A 13219-nucleotide genomic window follows, 5' to 3' on the forward strand; every position below is an offset into this window, starting at 1 on the left:
ATCCTGGCAGAGAGGATTTACTGGGCGCAATTCCTTAACTGTAGCCTCTGTTTAACGCAACAGTAAAATGTGTACTTGGATGAAAAAACGATTCTTCGCGGTGGGGATCATATTCCAGGGACCTGCCCGAAACGCGACGCGTACTAGTGGCTGTACAAGAATGTAACAACTCTTGTATATATCTCAAAAAAAAAAAAAAAAAAAGAACATCCAACTGACATTGTGATAGCACGATAGCACATTGTTAGATTAAAGGTAAGTTAATACACCATTATGTGCCTCATTATCCTTCAACATTCTCTTGATTATCTTCCACACTCAAAGTGTTTAGCCTATTATCTGCATGTATCATCTTGTGCCTCTTCATACTTCCAAGATGACTAAATCTCTTCCCACACTCTGGACACTCGTTAGGCTTGTCAACTGAATGCACTAACATATGAGTCTTCAACTGTCCACGCAGACTGAATCTCTTCCCACACTCTGGACACTCATGAGGTTTCTCACCCAAATGCACTAACATATGAGTCTTCAAATGTCCACGCTGACTGAATCTCTTCCCACACTCTGGACACTCATGCAGTTTCTCACCTGAATGCACTAACATGTGCTTTATTATACATCCACGTTCTCTAAATTTTTTACCACACTCTGCAAATTGAAAAGGTCTCTCATCCGCATGCACCATCCTGTGAGTCTTCATACGATGAAGATGCCTGAATCTTTTCCCACACTCTGGACATTTATAAGGTTTATCATCTGAATGCACTAACATGTGAGTCTTCATACTTCCACGCTCACTGAATCTCTTCCCACACTCTGGACATTCATGAGGTTTGTCACCGGAATGCACAAACATGTGACGCTTCGCATCTCCAGAACGGGTGAATACCTTCGGACACTGTGGACACTCGTGAGGTTTGTCACCTGAATGCACCAACATATGAGTCTTCATACCTCCACGCTGACTGAATCTCTTCCCACACTCTGGACACTCGTGAAGTTTGTCACCTGAATGCATTACCATGTGACGCTTCACATCTCTAGAACGGGTGAATACCTTCGGACACTGTGGACAATGGTGAGTCTTCATCTTCTTTATGACAGGTGCAGTTTGTGTGAAGGTTTTCTCCCCCGGATGTTGGGAGAAGCGTCAAGGCTTGAGTGTTGTTTCTTAGAGTTAGACTTGATGTGAGCACTTGGCGGTCAATGGTGGTGCTTCTTCTTTATAATAGGTGCAGTTTGTGTCAAGGTTTTCCCTTAATGCTCGTGCTGGACATCACCGGCTGGGGCGCTAAAATGGTGGCGGTTGTTTACCCTCTCATCACCTAAGCGTTCCAATGTTTTTGTCTGGTTCCACATATCATTTTTCCTACGTCTTATTTATGTTTATAACTGGTCATTTACAATTAACGCTTGTATTTATCCTTATGTTTTTCAATCACTGAATGTACTTTGTAATTGTTTCTTTAAACATAATGCCACACGATTACACTTTTTGAAGGAAACAGCTCTCTCACTGGGATACAAGACCCAGCAAACATTTTCATGTTTTTAAAACATCCTAAAAACGACATTTCATTGTTTTCAGCACGTTTATAATTACGTTTAGAAAAGTTTTTTTGAGAACTTTTATATACGACCTTAGAACGTAAATAATTAACATTTCTAAAAACTTTTTTATAATCTTTTAATTACCTACATTAAAACGTTTAGGGTATAATAATTTTTTTATTCATATCTGAAATAGAAAGGGAGAGAAAGAAAGAAGTTTTTAGAAATGTTAATTATTTACGTTCTAAGTTACAGGGATATACTAATAAATAGGGTACAAAAAGATAATTAAAATATTATATTTATTTAATTAAGAATGAGTAATACAACAAAATATATGTAATAGCTCGAAATATATAGAATATATCTATAACAGAATATAAAAGTAAAAATTTAAAAATCTATAAAAATCTATATATGCAATATGTGAACACAATAGATTTTGTGATCAAGCAGCCTGTGATTCATGTCATGCTGAGATCAGTCTGACGTTACAAGTAGTTATTGTTACTTAAAACTAAAACAAGTAAAATTTTCCGAGTATACATATAACACTATAGTTTTTCTATGACTAATAATAAAAATCTATTAATCAAAAGTTTAGGACTAATTAACTAAAAATAAAAATCTACAAGTGAATGTAAACACAGTCAAGTATAATATTCATGTAGAAAGAGAAAGAAAAAGAGAGAGAGAAGGAAAGAAAGAGAAAGAAAGAAAGGGAGAAAGAGAGAGAGAAAGAAAAGAAAAAACAGTCATGTATAATATTCATATTAGCACCATGCAATATAACTTAGATTAAGTAAAAATCTCAGACATTTTTAAATCAAATGAAATATGAGAGCCAGAGAGAGAGAGCGAGAGCCAGAGAGAGAGCGCCACAGAGCCAGAGAAATAGAGAGCCAGAGAGAGAGAGAGCGTGAGCCAGAGCCAGAGAGAGAGTCAGAGCCAGAGAGAGAGCCAGAGCCAGAGAGAGAGAGCCAGAGAGAGAGAGAGAGAGAGAGAGAGAGAGAGAGAGAGAGAGAGCCAGAGAGAGAGAGAGCCAGAGAGAGAGAGAGCCAGAGAGAGAGAGAGCCAGAGAGAGCGAGAGCCAGAGAGAGCGAGAGCCAGAGAGAGCGAGAGAGCCAGAGAGAGCGAGAGAGCCAGAGAGAGAGAGAGAGAGAGAGAGCCAGAGCCAGAGAGAGAGCCAGAGAGAAAGAGAGAGCCAGAGAGAGAGCCAAAGCCAGAGAGAGAGAGAGAGAGAGCCAGAGAGAGAGAGAGAGAGGGCCAGAGAGAGAGAGAGCCAGAGCCAGAGAGAGAGAGAGAGAGCCAGAGAGAGAGAGAGCGCCAGAGAGAGAGAGAGAGCCAGAGAGAGAGAGAGAGAGAGAGCAAGAGAGCCAGAGAGAGAGAGAGAGAGAGAGAGAGAGAGAGAGAGAGAGAGAGAGAGAGAGAGAGAGAGAGAGAGAGAGAGAGAGAGAGAGAGAGAGAGAGAGAGAGAGAGAGAGCCAGAGAGAGAGCCAGAGAGAGAGCGAGAGAAAGAGAGAAAGAAAGAGAAAGAAAGAGAGAGAGAGAGAGAGAGAGAGAGAGAGAGAGAGAGAGAGAGAGAGAGAGAGAGAGAGAGAGAGAGAGAGAGAGACAGACAGACAGAGACAGAAAGACACACACAACAAAAGAGGAGACAACAAAATTAAGGCAAGGAGAGAGAAGACAGAACAGAAACAACAGAGAGAGGAGAGAAATGAGAAATCATTGAAGAGAAGGGGAAGAGAAACACAAGATAAGAAAAAGATACAAGAAAAATATACAAGATAAAAATGACATAAATGAATACCACAAATATAAAAAGTAAAGGAAGAGAGAAGCTAGAAGAGCCAGGAAACGAGAGGTGTTAGAAGAGAGGAGGAAAGGAGAGATTAAAAGACAAGAAAAACAGGAGAGAAACGTAAAAGAAAAAAAAAGGGACATTTGTGAGGAGAGAAAATAAAGAGACCAGAGAAGACCATATATCAAGAGTGTGAGGATAAACACTTATATATTTTCTTAGTAGACATCCTCTGGCTCTTGTTGCCCCTCTTGTATACGAATTGTACTTGCAAGTTTTCCCTGAAAAGATATTAACAAAATTAATATTTAATTATTTATTTATATAAATTACACACACACAAACTTTATATATATATATATATATATATATATATATATATATATATATATATATATATATATATATATATATATATATATATATATATATATATATATATATATATATATATATATAGAGAGAGAGAGAGAGAGAGACCAGAGACCAATTATATATATATATATATATATATATATATATATATATATATATATATATATATATATATATATATATATATATATAATTTCGTAAACCTCACCCTGTAAACATTCATGTTTCTACATGTTAAACAAGCTACGAGGATGAGGGAAGGGGATGTTCCCTCCATGCTGGATATTATATTTACCAGGAAAGAGAAAGATATATTTATCATTCAGTACCTCCCTCCTTTGGTACCTCCCTTTTCCTCCTTTCAGTACCTCCCTCCTTTTACCCAAGTGACATGGTCACTTGGGTAAAAGTGACCATGTCTTTTTGGGAATAAAGTATGCAATGCATTATAATCTGGAAGAAAATGAGCTTGAAGCAGTTGAAAAACCTGACTTGTGGAGAGGTCATTATGGGGAACTCAGATATTTCCTTAAGGAATTTGACAAACACTTGCTGTTAGGACATGAAGTAAATGAGATGTATGTCAAGTTTTGTGAAATATATGATAATGGCACAACAAAATTTATACTAAAGCAGAGATGCAGAACTAGGAAAAGGGGAAAAATTGCCCAAACATAAAAGCAATACAAAGATGCGAGAAACAACAATAGCAGTAAGGAGAGGGGCAGAAAGACTATGACTTTCGGTCATATTCAACAACACAAATATACATACACACACACACATTATTGGAAAAAATTGGAATTGGAATATTGGAAAAAATAATTAAAACTAAATGGGTAGAACACCTGGAGAGAAATGATATAATTTCAGACAGACAGTATGGTTTTCGATTTGGAAGATCCTGTGTATCGAATTTACTCAGTTTCTATGATCGAGCAACAGATACATTACAGGAAAGAGATGGTTGGGTTGACTGCATCTATCTGGACCTAAAAAAGGCATTCGACAGAGTTCCACATAGAGAGGTTTTCTGGAAACTGGAAAATATTGGAGGGGTGACAGGTAAGCTTCTAACATGGATGAAAAATTTTTTGACTGATAGAAAAATGAGGGCAGTAATCAGAGGCAATGTATCGGACTGGAGAAATGTCACAAGTGGAGTACCACAGGGTTCAGTTCTTGCACCAGTGATGTTTATTGTCTACATAAATGATCTACCAGTTGGTATACAGAATTACATGAACATGTTTGCTGATGATGCTAAGATAATAGGAAGGATAAGAAATTTAGATGATTGTCATGCCCTTCAAGAAAACCTGGATAAAATAAGTATATGGAGCACCACTTGGCAAATGGAATTTAATGTTAATAAATGCCATGTTATGGAATGTGGAACAGGAGAACATAGACCCCACACAACCTATACATTATGTGAGAAATCTTTAAAGAATTCTGATAAAGAAAGAGATCTAGGGGTGGTTCTAGATAGAAAACTATCACCTGAGGACCACATAAAGAATATTGTGCGAGGAGCCTATGCTACGTTTTCTAACTTTAGAATTGCGTTTAAATACATGGATGGTGATATACTAAAGAAATTGTTCATGACTTTTGTTACGCCAAAGCTAGAATATGCAGCTGTTGTGTGGTGCCCAACAACAGAAGTTGGCCCATATCTTAAGAAGCACATCAACAAACTGGAAAAGGCGCAAAGACATGCTACTAAGTGGCTCCCAGAACTGAAGGGCAAGAGCTACGAGGAGAGGTTAGAGGCATTAAATATGCCAAAACTAAAAGACAGAAGAAAGAGGTGATATGATCACTACATACAAAATAGTAACAGGAATTGATAAAATCGACATGGAAGATTTCCTGAGACCTGGAACTTCAAGAACAGGAGGTCATAGATTGAAACTAGCTTAACACAGATGCTAAAGAAATATAAGAAAATTCACTTTCGCAAATAGAGTGGTAGACGTTTGGAACAAGTTAGGTGAGAAGGTGGTGGAGGCCAAGACTGTCAGTAGTTTCAATACAATACAATACAATACAATACAATTTTATTTAGGTAAGGTACAAACATACAATAAATATTTACAAGGATTGTTTGACTTATAGGTATAGCTAGTACATACAATGCCTAAAGCCACTATTACGCAAAGCGTTTCGGGCATGATAAACTTAAATGACAAGCTTAATACTAATTGAGCATAATGAGTAGAATGAAAACAAGAAATGAAAACATAGATGAAAAAGCAGCACAAATACAATAATGTCGACAAACAGCGCTCTTTAAAGAAAAAAACAGACATTGGTTGACAATAGAAGGGTAAGGTAAGTTACAGGGAATTTATTAGGTATAGCTTCGCTTTTAACTTAAACTGGTTGAGAGAGGTTCAGTCTTTAAGATGGTTGGGAAGGTCATTCCTCATTCTGGGCCCTTTGATTTGTAGAGCATTTCTAGTTTGATTAAGTCGTACTCTAGGAATATCAAAACTGTATTTATTTCTGGTGTGATGCTCATGGGTTCTGATACAACCTTCTATGAAGCTTTTGAGATCAGGATTGGCATTATACTTTAGCGTTTTATATATGTATAATACACATGAGAGAATGTGCAGTGACTTAATGTCTAACATATTCAGAGATTTAAGTAGGGGTACCGAGTGATGTCTGGGGCCAGAATTGGATATTGTCCTAATAGCAGCTTTGTGTTGAGTAATTAGAGGACGTAAGTGATTTTGGGTAGTAGAGCCCCAAGCACAAATACCATAGTTGAGATATGGATAGATAAGGGAGTAATAGAGAGTCACCAGGGCAGGGCGTGGTACATAATATCTGATCTTAGAAAGAATGCCCACAGTTTTTTAAACTTTTTTTGATATGTTTAGAATGTGTCCCTGGAAATTAAGCTTGTGGTCAATGAGAATGCAAAGGAATTTGCCATCTAATTTGTTACAAATTTGGGTATTGTTTATTTTGAGATTTATTTGATTAGAGGATTTATTGCCAAACAGAATATAAAAGGTTTTGTCAATGTTAAGGGTGAGTTTGTTGGCAGTTAGCCACAGATGGACTTTATTTAGCTCAGTATTTACTGTGGCATTTAGAGCAAGGGGATCAGGACTGGAGTAAATGAAGGTTGTGTCGTCAGCAAATAGAATTGGTTTGAGGTGTTGGGAGGCATTTGGAAGGTCATTAATGTAGATGAGAAAGAGGAGAGGGCCAAGTATGCTGCCCTGGGGGACACCAATGTTGATGGGTAGGGTGGGAGAAATTGTATTATTCACAGAAACATATTGGAGCCTGTCAGTAAGGTAGGATTTGAGGTATTGTAGGGAGTGTCCTCTGACTCCATAATGATGTAATTTAAGAAGAAGGTTTTGGTGGTTGACAGTGTCAAAAGCTTTACGCAGGTCCACAAACAACCCAACAGAGAACTCATTTTTATCAAGAGCTGTATGAATCGAGTTAAGCATACTAATAAGTGCATCGTTAGTGCTTTTTTTGGGTCTGAAGCCATATTGGCAAGGGCTAAGTATATTGAGTTTGGCTAGATATGAGTAAAGCTGCTTATAGATTAGTTTTTCAAATTTTTTTTACAAGTTTGGAAGGATAGATATAGGTCTGTAGTTGTTAACATTTGTGAGATTACCACATTTGTGGACAGGCGTTACTCTCGCTTTTTTTAAAATATCTGGGAAGGTTTGGAGTTCAAGTGACTTGTTGAAGAGCAAAGCAATAGCAGGGGCTAAAGATCTGGAGGCTTTTTTGTAAATTAAAGTTGGTATCTCCTCAAGGGCACCAGACTTGGTTTTAAGGGAAAGGATTATCTCATTGACGTCAGTGGAATTAATAGGCTTTAGGTACAGAGACTGTGGATAGTTACCTGAAAGATAGTCATTAATGTCTGTACTGGAAGATGGAATATCATTTGCAAGGGATGAACCAATGGAAGAGAAGAACCTATTGAACTCAGTAGCAGAATCAGAGGCTGAAAGCTGACCATCGTTATTAGACAGGAGAGTCGGTTTGTTATTTAAAGACTTCTTTGATCCCAATATTTGAGAAATTGTTCTCCAAGTTTGTTTAATGTTGCTCTTTATTTGGGTAAATTTATCTTCGTAGTATTTAGTTTTGGCTCGTCTAATTATCTTAGACAGCAATAATGAGTAATTCTTTGAGAATTCTTTGGAGACAATTCCTAACCTATACTTCTTCTCAAGGTCATGTTTTTTATTAATAGATTTAGGTATTCCCTTTCCAAGCCAGGGATTGTTAAGCCTTTTGGTTGTGACTTGTTTTGTAAGCATAGGACAGTGGGTATTATAAAGGCTAAGAGTTTTTTGAAGAAAAGATTGCACTGCTAGGTTGACGTCCACTATGTTACCTAACTCGGACTCCCAGTGACATTATCAGCAGCAGTTATAAAATTGTCTATAGCAGTTTCATTGTGTAGTCTAAAACGTATCACTCTTGACTCAAGAGGTGGTTTGCTAATGTTAGTTAAGAGAAATGTAGGGTAATGATCTGTAGTGCTATCGGTGATTATACCTGAAGTAAGCGGAGAGGTTATGTTTGTCCAGATGTGATCGAGCGTCGTGGCAGTGCTATCAGTGATTCTAGTAGGTCTAGTGATTAAGGGTATGAGGAAGCAGGAATTCATACAGTTGAGGAAGCTAACAGCAGTGGGGTGTTCAGGCTCGCAGAGGTCAATATTTAAGTCCCCTGCGATAATTAGGTGGTTTTTGTTCAGTCTGTTATCAAGTATAAGCGTTATATGACAAAGAGTGCTGGGAAGACGGTCTCATCCTGTAACTACACTAAGGTAATTACACACACACTATATATATATATATATATATATATATATATATATATATATATATATATATATATATATATATATATATATATATATATATATATATATATATATATATATATATATATATATATATATATGTCGTACCTAATAGCCAGAACGCACTTCTCAACCTAATATGCAAGGCCCGATTTGCCTAATAAGCCAAGTTTTCATGAATTAATGTTTTTTCGACAACCTAACCTACCTAACCTAACATTTTCGGCTACCTAACCTAACCTAACCTATAAAGATAGGTTAGGTTAGGTTAGGTAGGGTTGGTTAAGTTCGGTCATATATCTACGTTAATTTTAACTCCAATAAAAAAAAATTGACCTCATATAAAATGAAATGGGTAGCTTTATCATTTCATAAGAAAAAAATTTGAGAAAATATAATAATTCATGAAAACTTGGCTTATTAGGCAAATCGGGCCCTGCATAGTAGGCTGAGAAGTGCGTTCTGGCTATTAGGTACGACATATATATATATATATATATATATATATATATATATATATATATATATATATATATATATATATATATATATATATATATATATATATATATATATATATATATATATATATGTCGTACCTAGTAGCCAGAACGCACTTTTCAGCCTACTATGCAAGGCCCGATTTGCCTAATAAGCCAAGTTTTCATGAATTAATATATTTTCTCTATTTTTTTTCTTATGAAATGATAAAGCTATCCATTTCATTATGTATGAGGTCAATGCTTTTTTTATTGAAGTTAAAATTAATATAGATATATGAGCGAACCTAACCAACCCTTCCTAACCTATCTTTATAGGTTAGGTTAGGAAGCTGAAAATGTTAGGTTAGGTAGTCGAAAAAACATTAATTCATGAAAACTTGGCTTATTAGGCAAATCAGGCCTTGCATAGTAGGCTGAGATGTGCGTTCTGGCTAGTAGGTACGACACATTATATATATATTTATATATATATTTATTTATTAATATATATATATATATATATATATATATATATATATATATATATATTTATATATATATATATATATATATATATATATATATATATATATATATATATATATATATATCGGACAATTAGTAAAAAAAAAAAAAAAAAAAAAAAATTAAATTATTTTACCTTGTACCTAGATCCACCAGGCCTGTTTGGTGCATGTTTCAGTACTTCAGAAATCTGGAACGTCACATTCTCCTCCTCAACTTGTGGATGTGCGTTGATAGATGATTCTGTAAAATTAAGTATTTTATATAATAATAAATTCAGTATAACAATAATATTCTGTAAAATTAAAAGTAATTTATACATCAATCAGATAAAACTCTCCAGAGATGGTGATACACAACATATAAAGGACAAGTTTCAGAACAAAATATGCATTTAGGAATAAGGTTTTGTACATGTAGGTAGCACATGAGAAAATAAGTGGAAGGTGATCAAGTTTATATTAACATGTTAATGGCTTTGTTAAGGCTTTGCAAGAATGAAAAAATATTAATAATATAATATCACCTACCAATTAATTGTACATCATTTATAAGTCAATTATTTGCATTATTATTATTCAATACTAATGATATAGAAATGCATTTTGTAATCTACTATTTATGCAAGTATTAAGCACAGGATCATGAAATAAACTGCAAAATACTGTAATGGATAAACCAATTAAGTTTACATTTTCCTATAGATAAGTCAGTCAGTTCTATTAGCAGCAGAGAACAATTATGCCCAACCTCTATTAAATGAAACAATCTTAAGAGCAAGTGATAGAAATATAATCATTTATGCTTGGGAAAATATTATGGAATGGTTCCAAATATGAAAAATATTAAGTTTTTTGGTTAAAATTTTTTAACTTAAAATTTAAATTTTTAAGTGAATTTTAAACTTTAAAAAAATTATTAAATTTTTTGGTTACTTACTTAAAATAACATTATATAGTTCTTGTTTTTGTAGAAATGCCAATTTCTTCTTTTGCCCTTCCAGACTGTATAGTGACCACAGGCAGTTTGTTCATATCTTCATTATTCTTCGAACCGTGGTTGCACAATCAGACCCACGTACACTGGTTAAAAGCAACACCTAAAAGCAACAACAAAAATGTAGTACACTGACGAATTTTGAATATATATATATATATATATTTATATATATATATACATATATATATATATATATATATATATATATATATATATATATATATATATATATATATATATATATATATATATATATATATATATATATATATATATATATATATGCCTAAGGCACAACTCGTATACAACTTTAGAACACTTTCCCACCAGGAGACTCGAACCCTAGCCAGCACAGAAGCCTTCCAGCAACTGGCATAACAGGTACGCCTTAACCCTCTCCACCACCTGCTCAGACCCTTAAAAGAGATGGTAATTTCGGAGTATTTAAATACCCCAAAGATCAACACCTCCCAAGAGCACCAGAGCAAGTGAGGGGTCATTTATACGTTAATTTCATCAAGTCCCTGTTAATATGGGAAGACACAGTGTCTCTGCTTAAGGCAAAACTCTCCTAAACACGAGAGTGAAGTATACAACTTTAGAACACTTTCCCACCAGGAGACTCGAACCCTAGCCAGCACAGAAGCCTTCCAGCAACTGGCATAACAGGTACGCCTTAACCCTCTCCACCACCTGCTCAGACCCTTAAAAGAGATGGTAATTTCGGAGTATTTAAATACCCCAAAGATCAACACCTCCCAAGAGCACCAGAGCAAGTGAGGGGTCATTTATACGTTAATTTCATCAAGTCCCTGTTAATATGGGAAGACACAGTGTCTCTGCTTAAGGCACAACTCTCCTAAACACGAGAGTGAAGTTTACAACTTTAGAACACTTTCCCACCAGGAGACTCGAACCCTAGCCAGCACAGAAGCCTTCCAGCAACTGGCATAACAGGTACGCCTTAACCCTCTCCACCATTATATTAACTATAATAAATTAACGTATAAATGACCCCTCACTTGCTCTGGTGAGGGGTCATTAAGGGGTTATGCCAGTTGCTGGAAGGGCCATGCATATTAGGCTGAAAAGTGCGTTCTGGCTACTAGGTACGACATATATATATATATATATATATATATATATATATATATATATATATATATATATATATATATATATATATATATATATATATATATATATATATATATATATATATATGTCGTACCTAGTAGCCAGAACTCACTTCTCAGCCTACAATTCAAGGCCCGATTTGCCTAATAAGCCAAGTTTTCCTGAATTAATATATTTACTATAATTTTTTTTCTTATGAAATGATAAAGCTACCCTTTTCACTATGTATGAGGTCATTTTTTTTTTTATTGGAGTTAAAATTAACGTAGATATATGACCGAACCTAACCAACCCTACCTAACCTAACCTAACATATATATATAGGTAAGGTTAGGTTAGGTAGCCAAAAAAAGCTAGGTTAGGTTAGGTTAGGTAGGTTAGGTAGACGAAAAAACATTAATTCATGAAAACTTGGCTTATTAGGCAAATCGGGCCTTGAATAGTAGGCTGAGAAGTGCGTTCTGGCTATTAGGTACGACATATATATATATATATATATATATATATATATATATATATATATATATATATATATATATATATATATATATATATATATATATATATATATATATGTATGCCATATACATATATAAGCTATGTTTTATGCTACAACTTGGCTGATAATAAAGCCATTCACAACTGCAGGCCTAATAAAAAAAGGAGGTGGCATAGCAATATCTTACAAAGATACCTTCATCTACAATAGTGTCATTTGTAATAGAGACGACTATTGTGAATATACCTTTGCCAAGTTCTCCAGTAAATCCCTTAAATCCTCCTTGACTATAAGTGCCATCTATAGATTTCCCAATACCAACATAGCTTCATTCTCAGATAACGTAAGGAATCTTATCATAAATAACAATCTCAACCAAAATCAAACCAACTTAGTGGTTTGTAATGGTGAACAAAACATGCAGATACTTATATATAACCTGTGAATAGAGTGTAATAACAGCAAAACTATTTGTTTATTGTTTTATGACCATAATAATTGAATCACTAATATGATTCACTAATATATAATCCTAATAATAATCACTAATATATAATCCATTGAGCATGCTGCATCTCTTTCAGTCTCTTTGCAATTTGAACAAGAGGGTTTTTAATTGATCGAACCATATTCTTAAAGTAAAGTAAATGAGATGTATTCCATATTTTGCAAAATATACGATGAAGATATACGAATCACAGCATCTCCATAACCCCAGACAACATGGTTTCAGAACAAGAGTTACAAGAGTTGTTACATTCTTGTACAGCCACTAGTACGCGTAGCGTTTCGGGCAAGTCCTTAATCCTATGGTCCCTGGAATACGATCCCCTGCCGCGAAGAATCGTTTTTTCATCCAAGTACACATTTTACTGTTGCGTTAAACAGAGGCTACAGTTAAGGAATTGCGCCCAGTAAATCCTCCCCGGCCAGGATACGAACCCATGACATAGCGCTCGTGGAACGCCAGGCGAGTGTCT

General features: G+C 35.0%; 1 protein-coding gene across 1 annotated transcript; it reads right to left on the reverse strand.

Annotated features, from left to right (window-relative positions):
- Positions 1 to 283: 283 nt before the first annotated feature.
- Positions 284 to 1093, reverse strand: LOC138365075 (zinc finger protein 154-like). The gene is made up of 2 exons (XM_069325184.1): positions 646 to 1093; positions 284 to 516 (listed from the first exon to the last, which is right to left on the reverse strand). The coding sequence occupies exons 1-2, from the start codon at positions 1091 to 1093 to the stop codon at positions 284 to 286; spliced, it is 681 nt and encodes a 226-aa protein (XP_069181285.1).
- Positions 1094 to 13219: the final 12126 nt, after the last annotated feature.

This window comes from Procambarus clarkii, chromosome 15, assembly GCF_040958095.1.
Source record: "Procambarus clarkii isolate CNS0578487 chromosome 15, FALCON_Pclarkii_2.0, whole genome shotgun sequence".
NCBI classification, from domain to species: domain Eukaryota; kingdom Metazoa; phylum Arthropoda; class Malacostraca; order Decapoda; family Cambaridae; genus Procambarus; species Procambarus clarkii.

What these genes read in the sequence shown, in the direction of transcription:
- LOC138365075 (XM_069325184.1), bottom strand. Translation starts at nt 1,093, where the DNA reads ATGAAGACTCACCATTGTCCACAGTGTCCGAAGGTATTCACCCGTTCT. An exon ending in TTTTCAATTTGCAGAGTGTG is followed by an intron (nt 517 to 645) that starts GTAAAAAATTTA and finishes CTCATATGTTAG; the next exon opens with TGCATTTGGGTGAGAAACCT.